At 35.0% G+C, this 24,274-nt stretch overlaps 7 protein-coding genes across 11 annotated transcripts; 1 reads left to right on the top strand and 6 right to left on the bottom strand.

Annotated features, from left to right (window-relative positions):
- Window positions 1–732: 732 nt before the first annotated feature.
- On the bottom strand, window positions 733–1,650 carry LOC109087988 (gamma-crystallin M2-like). The gene is made up of 3 exons (XM_019102166.2): window positions 1,633–1,650; window positions 1,254–1,496; window positions 733–1,153 (listed from the first exon to the last, which is right to left on the bottom strand). Exons 1-3 carry the CDS (start codon window positions 1,648–1,650, stop codon window positions 881–883), a joined length of 534 nt encoding a protein of 177 aa, XP_018957711.1. The 3' UTR covers window positions 733–880.
- Window positions 1,651–3,441: 1,791 nt separating this feature from the next.
- Window positions 3,442–4,427, bottom strand: LOC109087989 (gamma-crystallin M2-like). The gene is made up of 3 exons (XM_019102167.2): window positions 4,366–4,427; window positions 3,981–4,223; window positions 3,442–3,774 (listed from the first exon to the last, which is right to left on the bottom strand). The coding sequence occupies exons 1-3, from the start codon at window positions 4,378–4,380 to the stop codon at window positions 3,499–3,501; spliced, it is 534 nt and encodes a 177-aa protein (XP_018957712.1). The 5' UTR covers window positions 4,381–4,427; the 3' UTR covers window positions 3,442–3,498.
- Window positions 4,428–4,968: 541 nt separating this feature from the next.
- Window positions 4,969–5,931, bottom strand: LOC122134047 (gamma-crystallin S-1-like). Of its 2 annotated transcripts, none has more exons than XM_042764525.1 (3): window positions 5,898–5,931; window positions 5,539–5,781; window positions 4,969–5,417 (listed from the first exon to the last, which is right to left on the bottom strand). In XM_042764525.1, exons 2-3 carry the CDS (start codon window positions 5,713–5,715, stop codon window positions 5,142–5,144), a joined length of 453 nt encoding a protein of 150 aa, XP_042620459.1. In that variant the 5' UTR covers window positions 5,716–5,781; window positions 5,898–5,931; the 3' UTR covers window positions 4,969–5,141. The 2 variants fall into 2 exon arrangements, with proteins under 2 accessions (XP_042620459.1, XP_042620458.1); XM_042764524.1 differs by having other exon boundaries at window positions 5,911–5,920.
- A 2,673-nt stretch (window positions 5,932–8,604) lies between these two features.
- On the bottom strand, window positions 8,605–9,662 carry LOC109087987 (gamma-crystallin M2-like). The gene is made up of 3 exons (XM_042763565.1): window positions 9,561–9,662; window positions 9,186–9,428; window positions 8,605–8,949 (listed from the first exon to the last, which is right to left on the bottom strand). The coding sequence occupies exons 1-3, from the start codon at window positions 9,567–9,569 to the stop codon at window positions 8,674–8,676; spliced, it is 528 nt and encodes a 175-aa protein (XP_042619499.1). The 5' UTR covers window positions 9,570–9,662; the 3' UTR covers window positions 8,605–8,673.
- Window positions 9,663–9,825: 163 nt separating this feature from the next.
- On the bottom strand, window positions 9,826–12,647 carry LOC109087996 (uncharacterized protein C2orf80-like). Its single transcript, XM_042763564.1, has 8 exons — window positions 11,985–12,647; window positions 11,809–11,890; window positions 11,541–11,623; window positions 11,328–11,409; window positions 11,175–11,252; window positions 10,695–10,782; window positions 10,475–10,581; window positions 9,826–10,265 (listed from the first exon to the last, which is right to left on the bottom strand). Exons 1-8 carry the CDS (start codon window positions 12,023–12,025, stop codon window positions 10,197–10,199), a joined length of 630 nt encoding a protein of 209 aa, XP_042619498.1. The 5' UTR covers window positions 12,026–12,647; the 3' UTR covers window positions 9,826–10,196.
- A 155-nt stretch (window positions 12,648–12,802) lies between these two features.
- Window positions 12,803–17,261, bottom strand: LOC109087995. Of its 3 annotated transcripts, none has more exons than XM_042763561.1 (8): window positions 17,062–17,261; window positions 16,852–16,979; window positions 16,582–16,757; window positions 16,272–16,349; window positions 15,604–15,634; window positions 13,457–15,406; window positions 13,200–13,308; window positions 12,803–13,109 (listed from the first exon to the last, which is right to left on the bottom strand). In XM_042763561.1, the coding sequence occupies exons 1-8, from the start codon at window positions 17,097–17,099 to the stop codon at window positions 13,028–13,030; spliced, it is 2,592 nt and encodes an 863-aa protein (XP_042619495.1). In that variant the 5' UTR covers window positions 17,100–17,261; the 3' UTR covers window positions 12,803–13,027. The 3 variants fall into 3 exon arrangements, with proteins under 3 accessions (XP_042619495.1, XP_018957716.2, XP_042619496.1); XM_019102171.2 differs by having other exon boundaries at window positions 16,852–16,962; window positions 17,033–17,260; XM_042763562.1 differs by lacking the exons at window positions 16,852–16,979; window positions 17,062–17,261 and having other exon boundaries at window positions 16,272–16,372; window positions 16,582–16,702.
- A 1,228-nt stretch (window positions 17,262–18,489) lies between these two features.
- LOC109087994 (ubiquitin carboxyl-terminal hydrolase isozyme L3-like) lies at window positions 18,490–23,855 on the top strand. Of its 2 annotated transcripts, XM_019102170.2 has the most exons (9): window positions 18,492–18,690; window positions 18,852–18,863; window positions 19,215–19,343; window positions 20,862–21,018; window positions 21,131–21,216; window positions 21,319–21,366; window positions 22,349–22,424; window positions 22,589–22,647; window positions 23,420–23,855. In XM_019102170.2, exons 1-9 carry the CDS (start codon window positions 18,649–18,651, stop codon window positions 23,501–23,503), a joined length of 693 nt encoding a protein of 230 aa, XP_018957715.1. In that variant the 5' UTR covers window positions 18,492–18,648; the 3' UTR covers window positions 23,504–23,855. The 2 variants fall into 2 exon arrangements, with proteins under 2 accessions (XP_042619494.1, XP_018957715.1); XM_042763560.1 differs by lacking the exon at window positions 18,852–18,863 and having other exon boundaries at window positions 18,490–18,690.
- The last annotated feature ends 419 nt before the right edge of the window (window positions 23,856–24,274 follow it).

Here is a 24,274-nt window from a genome sequence, read left to right as displayed (position 1 = left end):
AACGGCAGCCATATTGCACCAGAATGCCCACCACACAACAGCTTATTGGTGGAGAGGAGACAGAGTGATGAAGCCAATCATTGTATGGTGATTTTTAAGAGGCCATGATAGTCAGAGGCCAATGGGTGAATTTGGCCAGGGTGCTAAGGTTACACCCCTACTCTTTTCGAAGGACATCCTTAGATTTTTAATGACCACAGAAAGTCAGGACCTTGGTTTAATGTCTCATCCGAAAGACGTAATTCATAAATATTTATTATATTCTTTTTAATTTTAAGCTAAAACTGCCTGAACTCTGATTTTGCTGTAAATGTATAAATAAATTTTTCATACTTGGTTTATAATTTATGTCATTGTCACTAAAACTATGATAACTATTCTGGACATATTTAATTTAAAAAATATATATATATAGTCCCTGAAGGGGGCCGTTTTTCTCCCACTCTACCATACAGTATACGTGCATCTCGATAAATTAGAATGTTGTGGAAAAGTTCATTTATTTCAGTAATTCAACTAAAATTGTGAAACTTGTATAATTTCTGTATGTGAAACTGTATAATTTCTATGTGTTGCTACAGTATATACTGACATAAATGCAGTTTTGTATTGTTATAATTGTTTTTTGTTTAGTCATTGTAAGATTCGTTAATGTGTAAAAATGTAAAAATCAAAGCGAGAAGGTTTGTTATGAGAGACTGATTTAGTGCTGAGAATTCAGTAAAATCAGAGTACTTTATTACAAATATCATTTTATTCTTATCTGTTTGTTTGTTTGTTTATGTCCAGGCACAAGAAGTGAACAATCTAAATGTTTATAAACACTTGTGCTTATAAACAGGAAATGAACAGTTCATATAAATAAGTGCAAGCAGAATGGCTAATAATCAGTGACTCGTCTGAAGGAGCCCACAATGGCACAGGTTGCACACCAGTCTCGGTATCTCCTGTAATCCCCAGATTTCAGGAAGTACTGTCTCCCTCTGTAGTTGGGATATTCATAGAAGATCCAGTAGCCATTCATCACGTTACAGGAGTACACATGTCGATGGTGGAAACGATCTGACACACAGGGGCAGTCATCTGTGAATTCCATCATGTGACCTCCATAGTCAGCCTTCTCATAGATCCTCAGTCTGTATGGTCCCCTGTACTGTTGATGTCAAGACGCAAATGTATAATTCAGTACACTGGTGTCAAAGAAACCGTAATATAAGTATTTCTACAAAAGCAGCACATTCAGTGAAGCTCACCATTGGAATCAGGCGACAGGATCGAATAGAGCTACTGAAGCCCATCCATCTCTGGTAGTCAGAATACTCGCCTCGTTTCATAAAATACTGGTGGCCCATATAATTTGGACGTTCATAGATCATAAAACAGCCACTCTCTACTCTGATGGAGTTGCAGCGACTGAAGTAAGTGTGCAGGTCTGTGCAGTCATTGCTGCACTCATAACTACGACCTTGAAAATTTTTGTCCTCGTAAAAAACAATCTGAAAAAGCCAACAAAATCAACACTTTGTTTTAGTGCAGCGATTAGGAGAAAAATCCATCTGCGTCAAAGTCTAACATACATAGGGGAGGTGCAATTCAATGTAAATGTCATGAAAGTGGTGCCAAAAATCCTACCTTGCCCATGGTCTCCATTGGAGAGATTCCATATGCTTCCCAAGCTTTTTATACTGCCTCTTCACAAACATGGTATTGTTATTCAAATGAATACAGGAATATGTCAGGGTACTGGCACATGTTTACCTTTTTGTTAGAACACAATATTGGGTTTAAAAAAAATATATGGATTTTACTTGAAAAAGGATATATAATTGCATGTTTGGTGTTTTCTCTTGCATGGTCCAGCGAAAAGACTGGCACGGTACCCACACATTCACAGCAGCACAATGCACACAGAACAATATGGAACATCCCTTTTGCATTAAAGAAGTTGTTCAACAGAGGGAGCAGTTACTGAGCAGTTACTGCAACTGCATTGACATACTGAATTTTCCAATAAACTCTTTCATGTGGTGAAAAATGAATGAGGAGGGATTAAGTATAAATATTTCATTTAGAGAGATAATTTTTATTAATTAATTGATTGTTAACTCAGCTGTGTTTTGGGGATGTTATGTGAACATTATATCTGATATTAAAAGGTGTCAAATTTGTATGAACTTCACGCTCTAGAAAAACCATAGATATTTGTTTGTAAAACTTCTAGTTTGTTTCAGCTCTTAGTCAGGCAATATTAGCCTTTTATTATTTATTATCATTATTATAATTATTATTATTATTTATTTTTATTTTTTATTTTTTTGTGGCATGTAAAAGGTGCAACGATTTAGATTTGTTTAATCATATGACAACAAAAGAAGTTACCAGTTTCATTGTAGAAATATTCAATATGCATTAAGTTTGTCCAACATGTTTCTGTAACATGGACAAATGTATTATTAAATATATAACATATATATTATTATTTACATGCTTTTTGTAAATGTCTTATGTGATGAAGACAAATACAATCATCTTTTATAAGAAGGCCTTTTACTGTAGTTACACTGTAAAAAGCAAGCGGTATATCATTTAATGTTTTTGTGATATTGTAAAGCACCAATATGTGCAAATGGTATTCATCAGTTACACAAAATGACAAATAATTATTTTCAAATCATAAAAAAGTAGTAGCAGTATTTCAGCAACAAAACTGATCACTTAATCGCAAAGCCATGGATTAATAGATAAAGTAGAACACTATCTAAAAGTATTAAAGTAGAGTCATCTATCAAAGTTCTATTAGCAAAAAAAAAAAAAAAAAAAAAAAAACCTTTTTTAAACCACCGCCATGACAATTGATCATAAAATTACCTTTGACCGTCCAATTTATATATTACAACATAATTACTTACTTTCACTATAAATCCAAATGACTTATTAAGATCTATTTAGTCTTCTTATTCAGTCTTCTTCACATTATAAAGCTGCACGTCCATCACTGAATATGTGTTTAGGAGCTATAACTTTGTATTTTTACTTTTTCTTGTAATTTGTTGTTTGATTAGAACTTTGCACCACTAAAACATTCATGTGGATTAAAAACATCCTCTAATTTCTCTGAGGTCAATGTGCCTTTAAATAGCAGGGGTGCTTCTGTTTTTTGACAGTCATGGTATTGACAGATTTAACTACAATGAGGACAGTTAATCCAGATTGAGCTCCACATTGTTCGGTCAAAAGCATAAACAGTGTGAGAGACAGTACGCTCTCAGTTTTGCTTTACCGAATTTTCAGTTAATGTTTTCCAGTCTGATAACCAGATTTGCAATAGAAAATGTCACTAATAGGTCAATTAAATGTAGAATAATTAGTTATAGATTAACAACTTGACTTTTTCTATGTTATTAATTTCACATGAGAACAGAAATAATAACCAGACAAGCAAAAGTTTCAGTCAAGAGATTTTATTTAGTGCATATTTTGCCACTCAATTCATGTTGTCTAGTTGAAAGTGGTTATTCTCCTGACGGACCCAATTCTTGGGGCCGTTCCTCCCCAGTCACTGTACTTCCTGTATTCACCTGGTCCGAGGTAGTACATTCGTCCCCTGTAGTTGGGCTGATCATATAGAAGCCAGTGACCATCCATCACGTGACAGGAGTGAATGTCAGATGTATGGAAGCGGTCCGTGATGTTAGGACAGTCTTCTGTGAGTTCTAGCATCTGACCTCCCATATCAGCCCGGTCATATAGCCTCATTCTGTAGCTACCAGTATACTGTAAGGAAACATGGATTTGGGATATACAAAGCAACACATTTATCATTTGATGTGGCAAGAATATCAAAGTGTGTTTCTGCAGTCAAAAGCATTCTGTATTCTTTATGTAGATATGGGTTTGGGATATACAAAGCAACACAATATACATATATATATATATATATAATGTTTATTTGATTATTTACATTCCCATAAATCACTTACCATGGGGATCATACGGCATGATCTCATACAGCTACTGAACCCAATCATACACTGACAGTCAGAATACTCGCCCTTCCGCAGGAAGTACTGCTGTCCCATGTAATTTGGGTGCTCATACACCATGAAGCACCCATTCTCTACCCTGATGGAGTTGCACTGGGTAAAATAGGGGTTCAGGTCTGCACAGTCACTGATGCACTCATGATAGCGGCCCTGAAAGTTCCTGTCCTCATAGAAGATAATCTGTTAAAGATAAAAGGTACCATAAATCTACTATACAAAATATGAAATAATGTGAACTTGTAGCTGTGAAGTGGCTTAATCTTATAGAGTTTAAAACCATTGTAAGTCTAGTAGTCTATGAGAGTGAGAGATGCCATCTTACCTTTCCGCTAGTCATGTTGGCATCTAGCAGGGTTAATGCTCCACACTGGCATCCAGTTTATCACTGTCATTTATAAAAGCTTTTATAGAAGCTGCTCTGTGATTGCACAGCATAAAGTATTGTTATTCAAATAAATCTTGCCCAGGCAGAAAGTAATAGGGGCTAGAATCAGGGGGTCAATGAAACAATCTGATTATATTTGGCTTGGCCCTGGTGCAGTTTTCCCGTATTCATCTAAATGCCCTGTCCTGTCCTGTCCTGCTAGCAGAAGCTTCAGTCAACAACAAAAAAAAATCAATACAAAAGCAAAAGGTCTTACACTGAATCAGTTGAGTATTGGGTGGCTCATTTAAGTCTGGATGAAGCTGCAATATATGATTAATCTTATATAATGACCAATCTAAAATTCCAGTAAACTAACATTAAAGTGGAACTTAAAATAATAATAATAAAAAAACTTTTGTTAAAAAGGAAAAAAAGAGGTGCTCATTTATAAGCAGTGGTATTTAATTAGTCTGCTGTAAGAAACACAGTTACATTATGAAAATTATACTGTCAAATATTAAGTAAAACATTCTATCAAAAATAATAAAAATGTATAGATTCAAAATTTATAAACATTTATTTCTGAGGAAACATAAAAGAGCATTTAAAGCATAAAGGCTTCCTAAGTTGTTATTCAACATGATTGCCTGTGTATGTTTACAACAGTGTATATCACATTAAAATATAAACAAATAAAAAAAACTGCTGAGCAGCCTGGATGAATGTTAATTCTAGTAATCAGTTATTCGTTTGATGGAACCCACATGGGCACTCAAGCCTCCCCATTCAGTGAATCTTGTGTATTCTCCAGGCCTTATGAGGTACATCCTGCCTTTGTAGTTGGACTGTTCAAAGAAGAGCCAGCTTCCGCTGATCACCTTGCAGGAGAATATGTGGTTTGTTTGGAACATGTCCATGACATTTGGACAGTCATCCACAAGAGCCATCATTTGACCTCCATACTCCATTCTCTCAAACAGTTTCACCTCATGAGAAGATCCCTGCGTCTGATAGAGAGTAGAACAAAACGTGTGAAAATCAGCTACTATCTTAATACAAAAATTCTGTCTCATTTTTCACTCATTCCTGACACTCAAGCATATAGTATAATTAATATAGCATAATCACCATGGGAATTTCACAGCAGGAGCAGACGCAGTCATTTTTGCCCAACCAGCTTTTAAAGTCTGGGTACTCTCCTTTACGGACCAAGAATTGCTGGCCTTTGAAATGTGGTTGTTCATAGATCATGAAGCATCCACTCTCCACCATGATGGAGTTACAGCAGCTAAGATAGCAGAGCATATCTGAACAATCACCACTGCATTCATACTGATGACCCTCAAAATTCTTGTCTTCATAGAAAATTATCTGTTTAAAAAAGAGAAGAAAGTCCATATGCATATACAGTTCACAGTAAATCCAGTGTAAATATCTTGAATATAAGGTCAAAAATATTTTTGTGTGACTTTTCTCACTTTCCTTACAGTATTGCTTTACCTTTCCCATTTTTGACTGCAGCTGTACCATGGGTGTGAGTGTTTGGTATATATAGACATGAAGTGCCGACACTGTATGTGTCTTTCATATTATAATTACACACACAAAAAATGCTTTTTTGCCATTCGGTTTTTGTAAAAAGGTTTATTGTTATAATTCTTTTGTTAAAAATATTGTCAGTACTGCCATTTTGTGAATGAATGCAGCAAAAAAAAAAAAAAAAAAAAAAAAAAAAAATGTGAGGTTGTAATCACATAATGAACACACAGAAACACACAGAAAATAATTAATATCTATACCAAATATCCAATAAGTCATCATAAATTGTTTGTAAGTTCCATGTAAGACTCATCATGTGATATTTACTTAAATATATGAATTTACATTAGCCAGTTGTGTGGGATTTGATACTCACAGAAGTAATTAATGTTAAATGTAAATGTATGCATGTATTATCAATAACATGATTAAATCATTTTATCAAATTTTTATGCTACTGTTTCTTTTGGATACGTTATATTACATTTTTACTTCATCCTTATCATAAGCTTATATAGTGGTTGTGCAGTGAAAATTTGTATACATTCTGATATCATTATATATATATGTTTGAACTGTATTTTGACTATATTTTTAATATATACTGTATACTTTACACTCTAATATATATATTTGATTACTCTTTAATCCATAGCAATTTCACTTACAACATGGTTTACCCCATATTTACATTGTTATAACAGTAATACTTTTTAATTTTTATCTACGAGCATTGTATTAAACATAAGCTATGATATTATAAAGCAGATTTTCTACACTTAATCTGTTTAACATTAGTTATTTACCATGAGTGAGTGTTAATATAAAGCACAAGCAGAGAAAACACTCAAACTGTGTCTCAATGAGGTAAATGTCTCTGTAGTTTTATTCAGTTCTCCAAACAGTAGTCAAGCAGCCTGGCAGCCTATAGCAAGTGTCATCAGTCATCAGGCAGTGACCCCTCCAGGTAGAGGGTGCAAGAACAAAACTCAAGACACTTGAGCACAGACACCATTTTATTTAGTATGTGAAAAAAGGGCATACAGCAGACATTTCACAAGGACTCTTTTAATTAGAGATCCATGATCCGTCTGATGGAGCCCATCCTTGAACTCATGCCACCCCAGTCCCTGTACCTCCTGTACTCGCCAGGCCTCAGGTAGAAGTGCCTGCCCAGCCAGTGACCGTCCATCACATGGCAGGAATGGAAGTTGGACATGTTAAACCGTCTTTCAAGCTCCACCATCCTGCAACCCATGTCCTGGTGCTCATAGAGCCTCATTTTGAAAGCCCCACGATGCTAATGGGAAGTTACGGCTGAGTGTTTAATAACATTCCATTAAAAGAAGAACATTGATAACTTTAGATTACAATTAGCTTCAGTCTTTACCACTGGGATCATGCGACAGGATCTGACGCAATCATTCATTCCCATAGTATGCATGTAATCAGGGTACTCGCCCCTTCTCAGAAATTACTGGTGACCCATGAATTTCGATCAGTCATAGACCATGAAGCAACCGCTTTCTACTTTGATGGAGTGACAGCGATTGAAGTAGGAATGCAGGTCAGCGCAGTCACTCATGCACTCATGGTAACAGCCACCGAAGTTCCTATCCTCATAAAAGATAATCTAGAGGAAACATTTTAGATAATGACAGTGCAGCAGCACAATGATAATTCATATTTGACTAATACATTTTTCTGTACAGACCTTTCCCATGTTTGTGTTGTCTTTGAACTTTTTTCCTGTTCAGTTGCCAAATGCAGCTGGAACTATAAATATATATCCAAGAAAATAATGGTACTACTATTTGTGTTGTCATTTAAATGACAGTGTACTCATGTTAGCAGAAACTGTACAGGAATATTGCAAACATGGGCAGTTTTACCCTAAACAATCACTTTGATTGCCTCCATAACATTAGTTTTTCCAGCAATAGCTGCTCTGTTGAAAGCTGCTGGAAAGGTCTGGGGGAACAACACAACAATAGTGTTATTTGTCTGCATTTATTTTAGCATTACACATCACAAGACTGTTTAAATAAGAACATTTAATTGAAACTAAAAGGTTTTGTTCTTGAAACTGTGAAATGCCTTTGGTATAGCCGATAGTGAATGTTTATGGGGGAATCTGTTCAAGAAATCTATGTATGTAACACCAGACATCAAGGCTTTGTCAGTGCCTGAATATGTTACCAGAATGGAAAGTTCTGTGTGGCTGCCATTAGTAAAGTTGAGTTTGTAGGGATCAAAACCTTTGTTACAATCTACCACAACCAATGGTGGCTTCCTACTGTCCATACTTTATATAAATTGCTTGACTTAAAAGCAAAAAAAGACATGCTATACATTTTTATTGTTTTTCTTATTGGATATGTGTTTTTTTTGTTTTTTTAAATTGTTTAAAATGGGGGAATTATGGGATTTTTGGAATTTTAGGATTTAAACAATGATTTTGCATTATTGACACACTGTTTTCCTAATTAATGTTGTTTAGCTGCTTTGACACAATCTGTTTTGTAAAAAGCGCTATATAAATAAAGGTGACTTGACTTGACTTGATGCCATACAGCCTGAAATCTATATATGTTTGATCATGGACAGCTGTGGTAATAAACACACCATCAGCAAGAATACAGACACTGCCAAGCATTTGGTTTTGTGATATTTTATTGACACGTCAATACCAGAAATGGCACAATTATTTTCATAACATGAACTCTAAAAATCAGTGATTCTGCGGAAGGAGCCAATGGTGGCACAAACGGCACCCCAGTCACTGAACTTGCGATACTCGCCAGGAGGCAGGAAATACTGACGGCCTTGATAACTGGGGTTCTCATAGAAGGTCCAGTAGCCCTCCATGACACTGCAAGAGTGAACGCTGCGGCACTGGAAACTTTGATGAATGGACTCGCAGTCATCACTGTATTCCATCATCTGACCTTGGAAATCTGGCCGATCATAGATCCGGACACGGTAGGATCCACCACTTTTCTGCAAACATTTGAAAAGGTCTTTAATTTTTTTTTTTTTTTTAAGTCCTAGAGCTTGAATGTCTACAATGTAAATGTGTACAACAACACAAAATACAAGAGTGGATACTGAGAACAACAGTTTTCTGTGTGGCAGAACAGTGAACAACAAAAATGGGATAATAAAATAATAAATGTAGATATAGAAATAGATCTCACAACAGATATTATGAAATCATTAACATGCATATTACTCACATAGGAAAATGTACGGCATGAGCGAATGGTGTCATTGTAGCCCATCCAGCGCTGGTATTCAGGATATTCACCTCTGGTTAGCACATACTGGAAACCAGAGTAATTGGGTCTTTCATAGAGGACCCAGCAGCCACTCTCCACTTTGATAGAGTTGCATCGACTGAAATGAGGGTCCATGTCTGGGCAGTCTGTGTCGCACTCATAGGAGCGACCCTGGAAGTTTCTCTCCTCATAAAAGATAATCTGAAATCAAGATATGTCACAGATTAAAGCAACACAGACAAATGTAAGAATTCTGTTGTTCTGTTTATAGTCATTTCTAAACTTTGCTTAAGAAATGCATAAATAGTTATCATCTTTGAACATCTTATTTACCTTACTCATTTTGATGTGAGCCTCTGAAAACAATCCTAAACATGAGAAACAGTCAAACAAACTAGGGCACGAGGTCTGCTTTATAAACCGCCATCAACATGGTGGATCAAACTTTATTTGTCCTTTCAATGACTGGGATTTGGCACTCTGATGGTGAAGCGAACCTTTTAATCCCATCCATAGATTTAAAAGCCCTGATTCATCAAATCAAAATTCCTAGCTGGCAAATTACTGACCTCAGCTGCCCTCCTCTGTTTTGATCCAGACACTAATGAAATTCTTTATGTGATAGAATTATTGCTTACGACATGGAATGCATCAACTCTTCCAAAAACGTCTATAACACACCACATGTTGCAGAGTTCAGAAAGTAAAAGTTCAAGAACTTTATTGGTTACTGTAAACATAACACTGAATCTCTGGACAATTATTAATTCAGAAAAAGTACTATTATAAAAAATATAAATCGCTCTCTTTATTATTATCTTGTTGTGAACAAAGTCTCAGGAAAGAACTAATATTATAGCAATAAGGACAAATGAGGAAACACTTGAAAGGATGTTACATGTGTAATGATGACGGCAATGTTTAATAAACCATGAATATTAATATTTGCTTGTTGTACAGCAGCTGTTTTCAGTCCTGCAGCGATTCTTGTGAGCCCTCATAGTGAGCGGTTTCATCTTTTAAGGAGTCCTCACTATCCTGTATTTAACACAAAATATAGGTGCAACAATTACATTACACAATCAGAGTACATGTTGGCAATTTTTATTTTGTATTTTTTTTTTTTTTTACTTTTTCAGTGCATTATATTATTAAGTGTATTATGATATGCATGAGATATATCATGATATATGTGTCATAATAGATTGTGGTAAAATGTATGTGAGGAACAGCTGACTGACACTCACACTAAATGAGGAGCTAGAAGAGGAGGTGGAGGGGGACTCCAGTTTCTCTGTTACTGGAGAGGCCTCCTGTTTACTGTGTTTCTTGATCCAGCGTTTCAGTACCTGGGCTGGTGAAGAGAAAGTTAATAGGATAAAGAACGCATTTTGTTCAGTTTTTAATGATCACTTTTTAATACTTTATATCCATATTAGTGGATTTAACTGCTTTAAAGTCACATACTGTGTTTTCTTGAGTGGTCTACTGCTTTGAATGAACTGAGCATAGCAAATGGATGATAAGAGAGGGAGAATGGGTGAACAATGCTTCCCTGTTGAGGCAAAAAAGACTGGTCATTACCTATTCAGAAATCTCAAAAACTATAAAATCGATGATACAGTGCTTGAAGTTTAGTAATATTCTCCGTTATGTGTGTGTGTGTACAGTATAAAACAGCAGTTCTCAACCTGCAGTGTCTCGAAAGCATCCCCATTGTCCAAAAGAATAATCTAAGTCCTACCATTAAAAATGTAAATATTTCTGTATTTCTACTGTAATTCTGAAAAAGCTGCTTGTTTTTAACATAAATTAGGAGTATTGATATATTTAAACAACCTCAATTCAATATTATTGCATTATTTATTTATTTGCCATTTTACTTCAATTAAATCACTTGTCACTCACTCACATGACAATCATACTATAATAAATACTGTAACATACCTTAGCATGATTATGAGGGTAAGATGCCACTGGTTTGCAATTGTACAGAAACAGAATGTCTTCTATGGGTAAGCTGTTCTGAAAATGAGAGGACAATTATACAGCTTGTGGACAAAAACACAAATGCTGTTGAAACCAGTTACTTATCCCTACCAGAAGCATTCCAGCAAATGAAGAAAGGATCATTGCTTCTCTTTCTAGGTGATTAGGGTACTGGCTAATACTGCCAATTCCTCTACAAACAACAGATCATTGCCAAATGTGAATATCAAATGTGCAAAATTTCCAAATGTAAGCCACAAAAATCTATAAGGCAAAATACAGCATATTTGTGGAACAAACACATAAATGCCAGTCATTACTCACATGTAGTCATTCTCAGCTGCATTCTTCCCATCATCTTTATTGAACCACCACCAAGCCACACTTATAGCCAAGTCATAATTGGCCTATATGAATGTGCAGAGATGTATTTAGAACATATTTAGCAATACGAGCTCCAAGCTAGCAGAATCTTGTTTTTCTATAACATTTTTACTTGAAACAAGAACAATAGCAACTAATATTAATACTCTTTCAATAGGACAACCCTTACGTTTGATATTAAACTTTCGCTTTAATATTGATCACTTACCAGATCATCTAACATTGTAGAAGTGCTTTTCCCTTTTGGATCAAAACCATTTTCCCTGAGTCGCTGTCCAATATATTCACCACTAAAAAGGTTTTTAGAATGTGTGTCCTTACTTATGAACAATTTATGATCACATTTATCCTGATACAAGTAAATTTATTTCATGCTATACTTACAGCAAAGTTTTAACATTTCTCTTCACTCGCTTGGCCTCCATTTGAAACTCAGTTGAAGCACTTAATTCTAAACGTCTTTATTTAAAATTAAGTCTGGAACGATAGCAGAAATCTCATTAAAACAGCAACATTAGGAAAAAGGAACATAAAAAAAAAATTAATTAAATAACACGCACACCACGAGTATAACTTTACCTAGTAGTTAATTCTCTGCCAGGGGCAACCCTAAACACAGGAAGCAAACTATATTTTGGCGTCTTACGAACAGGAAAAGTGAGAGAGGATGTCTAACTCACAAGTGTTAGGTTAACAAAGGCATCTGATGAGGTGAACATTTGAAAGATACAAGTTGGATTCTCTATAAAAAAAAAAAAAAAAAAACTGATTACATAAAATAAAGAAAACAGACTTTGGCTATAAGCTCATTACATTTAAATTCAATGCATTTTCCTAAGACTGATCACCTCTACAAATAGAAAATGATATTTTTTTCACGAAAACACAGACATTATTTTAAACAAAGAAAACTCAATGAAACTTACCTAAAACTCGGATACCAACAGCACAATAACATAACTATATAGCAGAAGTTTTAATCCACTTTCAGTCAATACAAACTGGTTAAACAGATACTCCTACTCGATCTCAGAATTGTGGTCGTCTCAGGTGAACAGTCTTCTGAATTATTAATTCAGTCCTTCAATCACTATAACACTGTCGGCCAGTGCCTGGTTACATAACACACAGACTCAACTTTCCTATATATATCTTGAAAGAGATGAGGAAATAAGCAAAGCTGACTTCCATACGACCACTAATGAATGCCACAAAGGGTTCTCTTTATTAACCATTAAAACAATACAATAAAAACAAAATTTCCTATATATACAAAAATTAGCTATAAAGGCAAATTAACAGCTGTGATTAAAATTATTTAATATTTTAATATCAATCTAACATTTGCATTACATAAAGACAAATTAAAGAAAAAAAAACTAATAAAAGTCTAAAATAATCAATAAATGGGTAAATCACTCCTAAGTTCATTTCTTCTTCTTTTTGTCTTTGAACACCGGAGAGTTTAAGAATTTTGTGTCAGAGTATTTGTCCCCACGCCTTATCTTGCTGTTAAAAAACAAATAAAATTAAGACAGAAATGCATTATATTTTATTGCATTACATTAGAATATGTTATTTTATCTGAGTGTAACTCACCAGTTGAGAGCTGGTTCTTTGTAGGAGACTGGTGCTGCTCTTCTTCGTGTTCTCCCGAAATCAGAGTTATGCTCTGTATTTGTTAGACTCTTCATAACCCTGCCTTCTTCTGTTCACAAAATAAAAATAAATATATAAGATACAAACAAACATAAGACATATGTGAAAAGCAAGAAAGGGAACAATGAAAATTAATCTGTATTAAAAGTGTCCTAACATGTATTGGCAAAGCATTTAGACTTGTTCATAAGGCTTACCTGGAGCTTGGTGCCTCAAGCCTGAGTCCTGGTAAATGTTCATAGTTTGACAGTGGGTCTTTGGTTGAGGGCTATGGGCAGAGCTTTCATCTGAGAGTGCTTCAGTGTAACCATCGAGGGTCTCCCAGGGAGGCCTCTCCTCTGTGAATTGCAGGTTATTTGAGTTTCCACTAAAACCATCTGAAGTCACATCATATTTTTCCATGACAAACATGCTTCTGTTCATGACAGATGAAACATCCATTTCATTAGTAAAAAGATTATGTTCAGAAATGTCGCTGGAAGCTCCACTGTCAGTCTTTTCCTTAATGGGGGATTTATATGAAGATGAAACAACATATGTTTTCCTGCACCTGCCCTCGAGATCTTGGTTGGTTTGATCTAGATTTATGCTAATAGAGTCCATGTTAATTTGGTCAGCCTGATCAAGCTTGTCAACAGAGGAAGCAGAGCTTATTCCAAGGGTTTCAGCACTACATTCATCCCCGAAGCCCACCTCTGAGGGTGAGCAGTGAGATATTACTGGTAACTGTAAAGTATTAAACAAAGACCTGCCTCCTGCTCCATTCTGAAGATCATTCATATCCTGCCTTCCAGTCAACACATTTTCATCCATACTCACAGAACAACTGTTTTGTTTCTTTGTTAATGCTTTGGGTTTCTCTCTTGATGCAGCATTCTTCTTTTTTATTTTGTCTTCCCCCTCTTTTCTGTGTTTTTTGGCTTTACCAGTCACTGATGGCGTAAATTCAGAGGGTTTCTGTACAAGGCTGGTATTCACATCTTGTGAACATTCTGGATGATGGGTGTTTTCTGTCAATATCTTGTGAAATTCATGCTCTGGCTCCTTGTGCTTTTGTGCAACATTATCTGAATCAATATCGAGAGGTGTTGTTTGGGTTTCTGATATTACTTCATGTAAACCTTCCAGTCTGTTGGGATCCTCTAATTTATTGGTTTCATTCAAAAATGAATACCTGTTGATGAATAACTGACTTGCCTGTATCAAAAATGTTCCTCTGTTTTTCTGTGTCTCGCACTTTTCAGACTGAGGAAGTGGGTGTGCTGCAGTTTTGTTTTTGTGTTTTTGAACAGCGTTCTCACCGATATGCACATCAGTACCAGCAGACTCCAAGCATAAAGTACTGGCAGACTGAACATTTTCATGCACATCAGATAAACTTTGATCCATCATAAGGGACAAGACTTTGGTCTTCCTGCTCTTCTGAGGTCTTAGCTCATCTTGAACTATAAATGGTCTCCTGGGTTCCTGGGTAGCATGGGACTCTTTAGCTTTGTTTTTAACAGTTTTACTTGAAGTATGTTCAATTGCCTTGCTTCTTTCTGAATTCTGAAGCTCGAGATCACTAAAACAATCCTTAAAAATGTCATTAGGAGGATCTTGGGAGATAAAGTACGTTTTTCTAGGATCTGGGTTTGGTTCTTTCCGTTTACATGTACGTCTGCTACTTTTAGTACAACGAGAAGTGACGTGAGTCTTCCTGCGTGCGGTTATTGACTCTGTCTGCTGGCCATTCTCCACCTCGTTCTGAACAGTGAGAGAGCACTGCTGTGTCACAGCGGCCGTCTCTTTTGACACAGCTGATGTATAGTCTGATCTACTAAATTCAACTGGAGAGTCTACCTTTGTAAATAACACCTTGCTACCTTTTTCTGACAGACACAAATCCTTATTTTCCTGATGTTCCTCTGTAACTCTAGAGGTTCTTCTTGCATTTGTTTCAACTGTTACTATTTCAGCAGCACTGTCACTAACGGTCACCTCCATTTCAGAGTCATATATGGTGTTTTGCTGTGCTGGACTGTCTCTTTCTTGGCTGGGATCATCAACGGCTGTATTCACTGGTTCAGGACTCTCATAATCCTCCTGTGGACACAATGGTTTGTCTTGCAGACTCCCAACCTCTTTCTCTATTTCAATCATTTGGTCTGAAAAATAAATCACAAATTAAAAAAATAAAATTAAATCATCAAGACGTATTTAGCTTTAAAGTACAGGGAAATTCATGTTAGCTTAATTTCTATAAATTGACATTACAGTGCCAATCATTCAAACTTAATTAAACTTGACTGACATACTTAAGGAAGCTTGTAATCAATGAACAGTCACCAGTGTGTTTTCATACCTTCACTGGTGTTGTGTTCGGAGTCTTGATCCTTTAAAAATAATAATAATAATAATAACAATGAGCATTAATATTAATTAATTAGAATGAAAATAGTTCATAATAATGTTGTGTCTATTTAACCCTCTGGTGTTGTTCGGTTGTTTAAAATGTTTGGAAATTTTAAAAATCACTACTTCATTGGAATGGTACGAAACTCTGTGACTTTTATGGCAGTCACTCAATTCAATGGATTTTAAATACGTTTGCTCTATTTTTAACTTAAATACTGCATTGATTGAAAAATTATATAAAATTACTTTTTTTTTTTTTTTTTTTTTTTTTTTTTTATTTTATATATAGTGAATTATTTTGATGTGGTTTTTTATTTGTATGTTGGATTACACTCAAAATGCTAAATAGTAAAGAAAAACCATTATTGAAATGAAATATAGTCTATTAATATCACAAAAATAAAATTACACGATTATGACCTCCAGTCAGTCGACCCCAAATAACACAAGTGTGACTCCCAAATGAACAATACCAGAGGGTTGACAACTAGGCCTAGATATCTGTGATAAAGTCCTGATAATAATAAATATTACTACTATGCTAATCATTATTAATAACAACAACTAAAACAGTAATATAATTTGATTATTAAAAAATATATATTGACAGCTTACCTCCTCATTGCAAAAAATATCAACCGCCTTTGTCATCCAGTTAAGGGAAGAACCATAAAACTCTTGTATAATGGCAAACTAGAGTCAGAAAAAAAAATTAACTACATATATTGTTATGAATAATTAATAATGAGTGTGTTTGTTGTTTTTAAGGTACAGTACAAGGTCAGCGTGTTCAGTAAATGTAAGACTGACTTTGACTTGTGCCTGTACAGCATAAATAAGTGTTTACAAATATAAGCGTACAGTATATAAATATAAGGGACAGGTATCCAAGACTGAAATTCATACTTCACTGTCCCACACTCACCAGTTGTTTGTTTTTATGACGCTGCTGAGCAAGATCAAAATGAGCTGTCTGCGCTTCTTTCCTCAGTCGCACCACCTCTGCCTCCAGCTCTCTGCTCTTCTGCTTCTGAGCAACCAGAGCCAGAGCCAGAGCCTTGTTGTTACATTTCAAAGAAAGCTTGAAGAATGATGAGGTATCTGAGAGATAATCAAGATCCGGGTACTCACAACATACACCAGAAACACAAACTATACTAGTAACGCACACAAGTGAATCTCTTTAGCATCTTACTGTGTATCTTGGTCTTTATCTTCGCTGCGTAGACATTTGCCGTCTGTTTGCCCTTTCTTATGTTTTCCTTCCTCTCTTTAGACGCCATTATCAGCGTTTTATCAATGGGAGCTGCGATGAAGACACGACTGATGATGATAATACATCGTTAACAATATGAATCTATATTCCGACTACTCACCGGTAATAAAAGAAGACGACAAACTCAACTCTTGATGATGTTTATCTTTATACTTGTTGAAATGCATTTCTACTCGGATAACAAGTATTTGGCATACAAATAAAATCGGTTTATACTTATTTAAAACCAAACATCGCCGCGGAATCTTAAAATTCTCCTTCTCTTGCTGTTAGTATTGTTTGTAGAATCAACTGCTTCAGTATCGCCACCTACTGGACTAAATCTGCAACGTGACACCTGCAGCGCACCATCCTCCCCCAGGTCTTGAAAATGTCACAATATGCTCCTTTATACTTTTGTACTCTGTAGAGGACATTATATTTTAGTGAATTTCTCTGAGACTATACATGCCACAGTCTGTACAGAGCGCATTCAGGGCGCATTTTAGAGATATCAGATGTTTGGAGGTTTGATCATAAACACTCCCTCACCTTGGACTGTAGATAAGACTGATATTGACAGAATGATCACATTTAGCACTCTTAGGGAAATCTGATAATGTTTTGTAATTATCATTTAAATCTGCCTAATTTTCAAATTGTTTATTGTAAATAAAAATCTCAGAAAAATGTTGTGAATCGGAATATGACTTTTTGTTACAAAACAGGGCATAACTTTCATACATGTCTTCTGTTGAGGACACCAGGACAAACGGCATGTTAAGCAAGCATTTTGGGGAGGCACAACGAGTCAATAGGGAAAGAAAATGTTGAAATGTCTTATGAAAATGTTGCCAAGTTATTACTCCAGTTATTACACTTTTTTTCATTATGGTTTGCTCCAAGAACACATCAATATGCAATTTAGATGCATTGTATAGAATGGGAAAACCAATTTATGGACATTTCATAAAGTACAGTAGTATATCAAACCATTCTGTTACATCCTTTATACCATAGATGAGAATCATCTTTGTACAAATTTTGGTTAAAAATAGCCTGAAACCTAAAAACTGCTTGGTGAATGAAAAAATAAAACATTATTTTTGCCTTACACGCCTTTTCATGTCGATTTATTTTTTTGAATAACTTAGTCCTAGCGTCCTCAACAAAGGACATAGAATAAAATATACTTTTTAAAAATATATATTAAGATATATTTAAGAATGATTTTTCTCTCCATTTTGCTCCAACCAGTGTAATGAAAAAAAAAAAAAAATCACAAACCTTTTTTTCCTGCTTCTCATGAGGATATCAGTAACATAATATAAACTAGTAATGTTTTAAAGAAAGACAACAAATAAATGCTAAAACAATCACATGACACAAAAAGAGAGGGTATTGACCACAACATCGACTACAATAGAAAAATATTTTTGCATGTAACCGCGGTCAGAGCATCAAATACCTTGGTGACACTAAACAACATGAATGATGCCGCACCGTCTCTAATATAAGAGAGAGTTTCTCTGACAATCGCGAGCAAGCGGCTACTTTTATTTTGGAATTTTAGCCCGCACTTCCGGTGTGACGTTAGGCCAGTCGCTGAATTCACACACCCGCGTTCACATACTCCATTGAACTTCCTCCTCAACTGTCAAATCGTCTGCACACCATTGCTCGAGCTAGCAATATCATCTTTTTTTATTTAGGATATCATACGGGGCTAAATCTGAGATGGAGGGCCAGCGCTGGTTACCACTCGAAGCCAACCCAGAGGTACGGATTTATCACGATCTTTTGTCGTCAGTTACATTTTTTATCGTTTATGGGCTCATTTTTTTCATAGGCTTCTTTTAGCAGAAACGGTAAGCTGCATCTCATGTCTTTGACATCGTATTTCACATGATACTGTTTTGTGTTCTGTGTCTGCTTTTCAGGTTATGAACCAAGTGAGTAGAGGTCTCGTCTGTCTGGGTGTGTCTAGGATTCAAAACTTGTGCCAAATGAATGAATCAGGTTTATTAAAGCACGTTTGTGTTAAAGCTAATTGCATCAACATTGGTTCATTGTGTTTATAAGCAATACTGCGCTTAATATCTATGTTTAACCTTACTGTATTTGCACTAATGTGAAATGTATTTTATGTTCCACATTAGTTTATTGTTGATATATTTAAATAGAAACCCTTCTGGATTGTGTAGGCCCTTGTGTGCCTCTCACTATACAAATCTAACCTTTACTAGTCTTGTGATATATGATTTGTATTTAATATGTATGTGTTGTGTTATACTTTTGTAAAGTTTTTACGGCAGCTTGGCTTGGTACCCACCTGGCAGTTTGGAGATGTGTACGGTTTGGATGCTGAAGTTCTCAGTTTGGTGCCGAGGCCTGTGTGTGCTGTACTTCTGCTCTTTCCTATAACAGAGAAGGTATGACTGCAGCTTATACCCATATTGACTTAATGTCAGCAGACAAGCTCTGTATTTATAGATGTCTGTTTGTAAATGATGAAGTTGCAACTGGATACAGTTGTTGCTGGCTAAGCTTGCAAATTATATCAGATCATAGTTTTAAAGATTAAAGGTTCTTTCTCTATTTGACATGATATGGTAATTCCTTTTAAATATACAGAAAAGTCTCATCATGAGTTTCTTTCTTCACCATGACCCAAAATAAAATGAAGTAACTGAATTTGCTGCACCAACATTTCTAAAGATATTTATGATGATATGAGCATTTTGTTCAGTTGGTGTGAAGAGATAGTTTTACCAATAATCATTTTGTGGTTATGCAATTTAGTGTTAGTAACAATAAGATATAAAAACTTGTGAATGTTTATATATATTTATATTTATATATATATATATATATAAATATATATTTATATTTATATATATATATATATATATATATATATATATATGATATTTATATATAAAATATATATAATGAGGGTAGTTAGGTTTTAGCATGACTCAGGATGTGACAAAAATTGTTATACAGTCCTGTGGCCATAAACATAGACTCTTATGTTAAGACTGTTGGTTTTTGTTTTATTTTGTTTTTTTTTTAGTTTTGTTTGTTTTTTTATTGACTCAGGATATTTTTTTTTTTTTTTGTTTTGGTTTTTAGATGTATTTATTTATTTATTTTGTCATTAAATTGGATCAATTCTACCTATTAATGTAACTTATTTAAAAAAAAAAATTGTTAGTAATTTGTGTGATTGCAAGTCCTGTACCTTTAAGTCCTGGAGGAGTTGGTTTTATATTCATAATCAGATTCCAGTCAGAAGAATAAAACATCTTTGTCATTCTTGTAAAATATTATTAGTATTTTAAAGGTGCACCAAGCGATTTTTGCCGAACGATGTTGATATTTGAAAGCACCAAAACAAACACGCCCATACCCCAACAGGACCTCACCCTATTTTGATGACTCCGCCCCACACATACGTTCACAACCCTGGCAGCGACGATGGTGGAATCTGCTATGCCTGCCGGCCGCAGCATATTCAAGCAGAAGCCAACACAGAAAAGTTCTGTGAAAAAGCAAAATCAATGTAACTCGCATATCAAGAAGAAACAAAGCAACCTTGGCATCCAATTCTCTTCTGCTCCGTGAGTTTCTCCACTGCTGGAAAGCTGCTCCAATATTTATGCGGGTCCACTTGCCTGATCATAACCCTTCTTTTCAATGTTTTGGTCTTCTGAAATGTTCCACTTTTTTAATCTGCCATCTCCTGCCATCTCCATCCTGTGCACTCACTGAGCGCTCTCTTCTCCCTATCATTACTAGACACGCCCCTTACTGCTGATTGGCTGTGAGTGTGTTTTTGGACTTGGTCTGACACTGTGGTCAAAAGTGTTTTTCAAAATCGCTTAGTGAACCTTTAAGTGATATTAACTGTAAATTAAAATTTAGTAATATTCTTTTCCTCAATGTAGTATGAAACATTTAGACAAGAGGAGGAGGCAAAAATTAAGGCACAAGGACAGGAGTTGTCATCGGATGTGTACTTCATGAAACAAACCATCGGCAATGCTTGTGGTACAATAGGGCTGATTCATGCTGTGGCAAACAATCAAAGGTATCTGGAGTTTGGTAAGTATCAGTATTTTTTATTGATTGATTTATTTGGAGTGATTTCCCGTTTGAAAAATATTAGTTGGTGTACTTGTTTGTGGTATGGTCATGACATTTCTTTTTTTGACAGAGCCCAATTCACCACTTAAGGCATTTTTACTGACGTCTGCAAAGATGAGCCCAGAAGAAAAGGCAGCTTTCCTTGAAAAAGATGAGGTAATAAAATATTATATATTTACTGCAACTGAGTGTTTGGCCACTGAAGGAATTAGCCGAACTGAACTTTTCTTCGTAGTACTGATATTTTTATGATTTCAGAGTATCCGAGTAACACATGAATCAAGCGCCCAGGAAGGACAAACAGAGGTTGGTACTTGCTAAATACAGTGTAATTGCTTATGCAGCATCCAAACCAGTACAGAGTATTTGCACACATTTTAAAGTTTATTCCCACTGATGAATTTTCCATGTAATGTTGTTTTGTTAATGTTGAAGTAGCAGAATTTTTCAAATTGGACTATGTTGAAGATATTGGAACGTTAGTCTTTGATTCACAGTTTCTTAAAAAAAAGAAAGAAATAAGGAAAGAAAATAGAGGCAAAGAGGCCCAGCTTGTTTTGTTTTTTTATAATTAATTCTGGGCCCATATATTAACACAACAGATTTTGCACATCTGGGATGTGTGAGGCAGATTTTTTCAAAAGTCAAAATAAAATCAAACTTGACAATCCAAAAAAAAAAAAAATAATAATAATTTTGCAGTGTTTTTATTATAAATTATATTTATTTATTTATGTATGTATGTAATCTTTAATCAAAACCATTAAGTTCTCCTCACCCTTGCAAAAATATATTTGATGCACAGGAGAGAGCATGGGAAAATAATACCTTGCCTCCTGCAACCTGACACTCACATGAGATTGCAGAATATACAATGACCCAATCACTTCCCAAAGAACAAAATCAAGTCTTGCCCTGCTTTTTTTGATTGGGGTTTTTTTTTTTTTTTTTTCCTTCCTCGACTCAACTACCCAATCAACACAATCTATCTGTCTTGTGATCTACCGTCCTATCCTCACTTTAGAATATTGTGAACTTGCCAACTGCAAATCCATGAATTATTGTTGCAGTCACATCTACTTACAATATAACTACAGTATTACTACCTTTCCAATCTGGTTTCACTACTTTCTACAGGACTGAGATGTTCTCTTAATTCTTCATTAATTCTGAGAACTTAAGTATTCTCATTTAATTGTGTTGGATCTCACTTCTGCTTTTATATTGCTGTTCCAGTGTCAGAGAAAAATTCTAACATGCTAATTATTTACTCTGCTCACCCTTATAGGCCCCAAGTTTAGATGAAAAAGTGGATTTGCATTTTATCGCCTTTGTGAACGTTGAGGGACATTTATATGAACTGGGTAGGTAAATTTAATTTTACATGATGAATTTTGTCATTGTTTTAGGAACTTGTCACACAAAATTTAGAGATGTACAGTATCAGCACTTTTACATTATTATTATTATTATGTGCAACAGTTTGAAGGGAGATATTATAGGTGTTCATATTTTGTTCATGTTTCAGATGGACGCAAACCTTTTCCAATTGTTCATGGGAAAACAACAGAGGACACATTTCTTGAGGTGGGATTTTTCTCATTCATGGGCTATAGATGTAAAGATTATCTCTAGCAATTGATGTATATTTGCAACTTGTTTTGTTTGTAGACATTAGCTACATTTACATGGATACCTTTTGTTTCAATCGGAATTAAATAATTCTGATTGATGAATCAGCACGTAGTGTTTACATGAACGCTAAATAAAGTGATTGGGTTTATGTGCACGTTTCTATGTCACAAGCTTCTAATCAAATTTGATCTTTTGACATGCACACTGTGTAAATATACAGTTTCCCACTGTTTGCACATACTATTCTCCTACCATCACTTCTTTTCTTTGTTTTAAAGAGCAGACTTAAAAGCACAGGAGCGCTTGAAGATTTTAGCCATGCTGCTTATATCTATTAAGCAGTAAACTCGCCAATTCTAAAACAAGCCGTCTGTGGATGAGTGTAAGAAGTGAGGACTGATGTGACGTTATTCTGCTCCACTTCACAGACCGTGAGTGGAAGGAGAAATTTAAAATAACATGACAGTCATTTATGACACTTATGGCATCATGTTTTCAATCCAGTCAAGTGTCCTCTCAATTAGATTAGATAAGGTCTACACCATCCCTTTCAATCTGATCGAAATTTAATTCAGAACGAGCTTAATCGGATCGTTTGTGGTGTTTACATGAAGGATTTTCCGTCTGATTGAGCCATCAGTCTGATTACTAATGGATTATTTAGTTTCATGTAAAAGTAGCTATTGTTTATGCATTTGGTATATGTTTTTGCCTGATCCTACAGGATTCTGCAGAGGTCTGCAAGAAGTTCATGGCACGTGATCCCCAGGAGCTCCGTTTCACTGTGGTGGCTCTTTCCAAAGCATAAATGTTCTTGTAATTTAACCTAAGAGAAAAACTGCCAATCATTCAGAAGTGCTGAATACTTTAAACCTTTATAGGTCCAATTTTGAATTTAAATAAAAAAAAAGTTTGTTAAAGGTTTTGACCATAATGAAGAAAGCAAATGAGACACAAATTATCTAATAATAAAAAGTGTACATGCATTTAAAAAAATGTTGTATCTGAATGTTTACAACTCTCTGATTGAACTAATTTTTGTGTTATTTTCTCCAAAGTTATAAAAAAAAGAAAATCTTTTCTTGATGATATTAATTCACCTGATGGTGGTGGTCTTTTTTTCTGCCGGATCCATTTAAAATAAAAGTTCTCCTGATGAATATGTTGACTTACCATGTTTTTACACAAAAATGCTCTTTTAACAGGAGTCTGGCGGTGTGCCAGTGTGTCATTGCATATGGTGTCCTACTTCTAAATATAGTTTTCTCAAGAATACAGCAAAAAATTTTTATGATTTTATATGGTGTTGTTCTTTTAAATATAGTTTTCTCAATGTCCTACTTCTAAATATAGTTTTCTCAAGAATACAGCAAAAGACAACAGTTCACTCTCTGAATACTCAAGCAATGATTAATGAGCATCTTTTGTTTACATCCAATTTTTTCTCCCCTTCAAAACAGCAAAGTTCACAAAAAAAAGGTTAACAAAAGTAATTGATTCAGATTTATATTTGATTTTTTAAGACATTGAGTATAGTTATATTTAAGATAAATCTTTAATTGTTTTTGTACAATGCGTT

Source organism: Cyprinus carpio, chromosome A9 (genome assembly GCF_018340385.1).
Source record: "Cyprinus carpio isolate SPL01 chromosome A9, ASM1834038v1, whole genome shotgun sequence".
In the NCBI taxonomy this organism is placed as follows: domain Eukaryota; kingdom Metazoa; phylum Chordata; class Actinopteri; order Cypriniformes; family Cyprinidae; genus Cyprinus; species Cyprinus carpio.
This window is presented reverse-complemented; position numbering and strand designations above follow the sequence as displayed.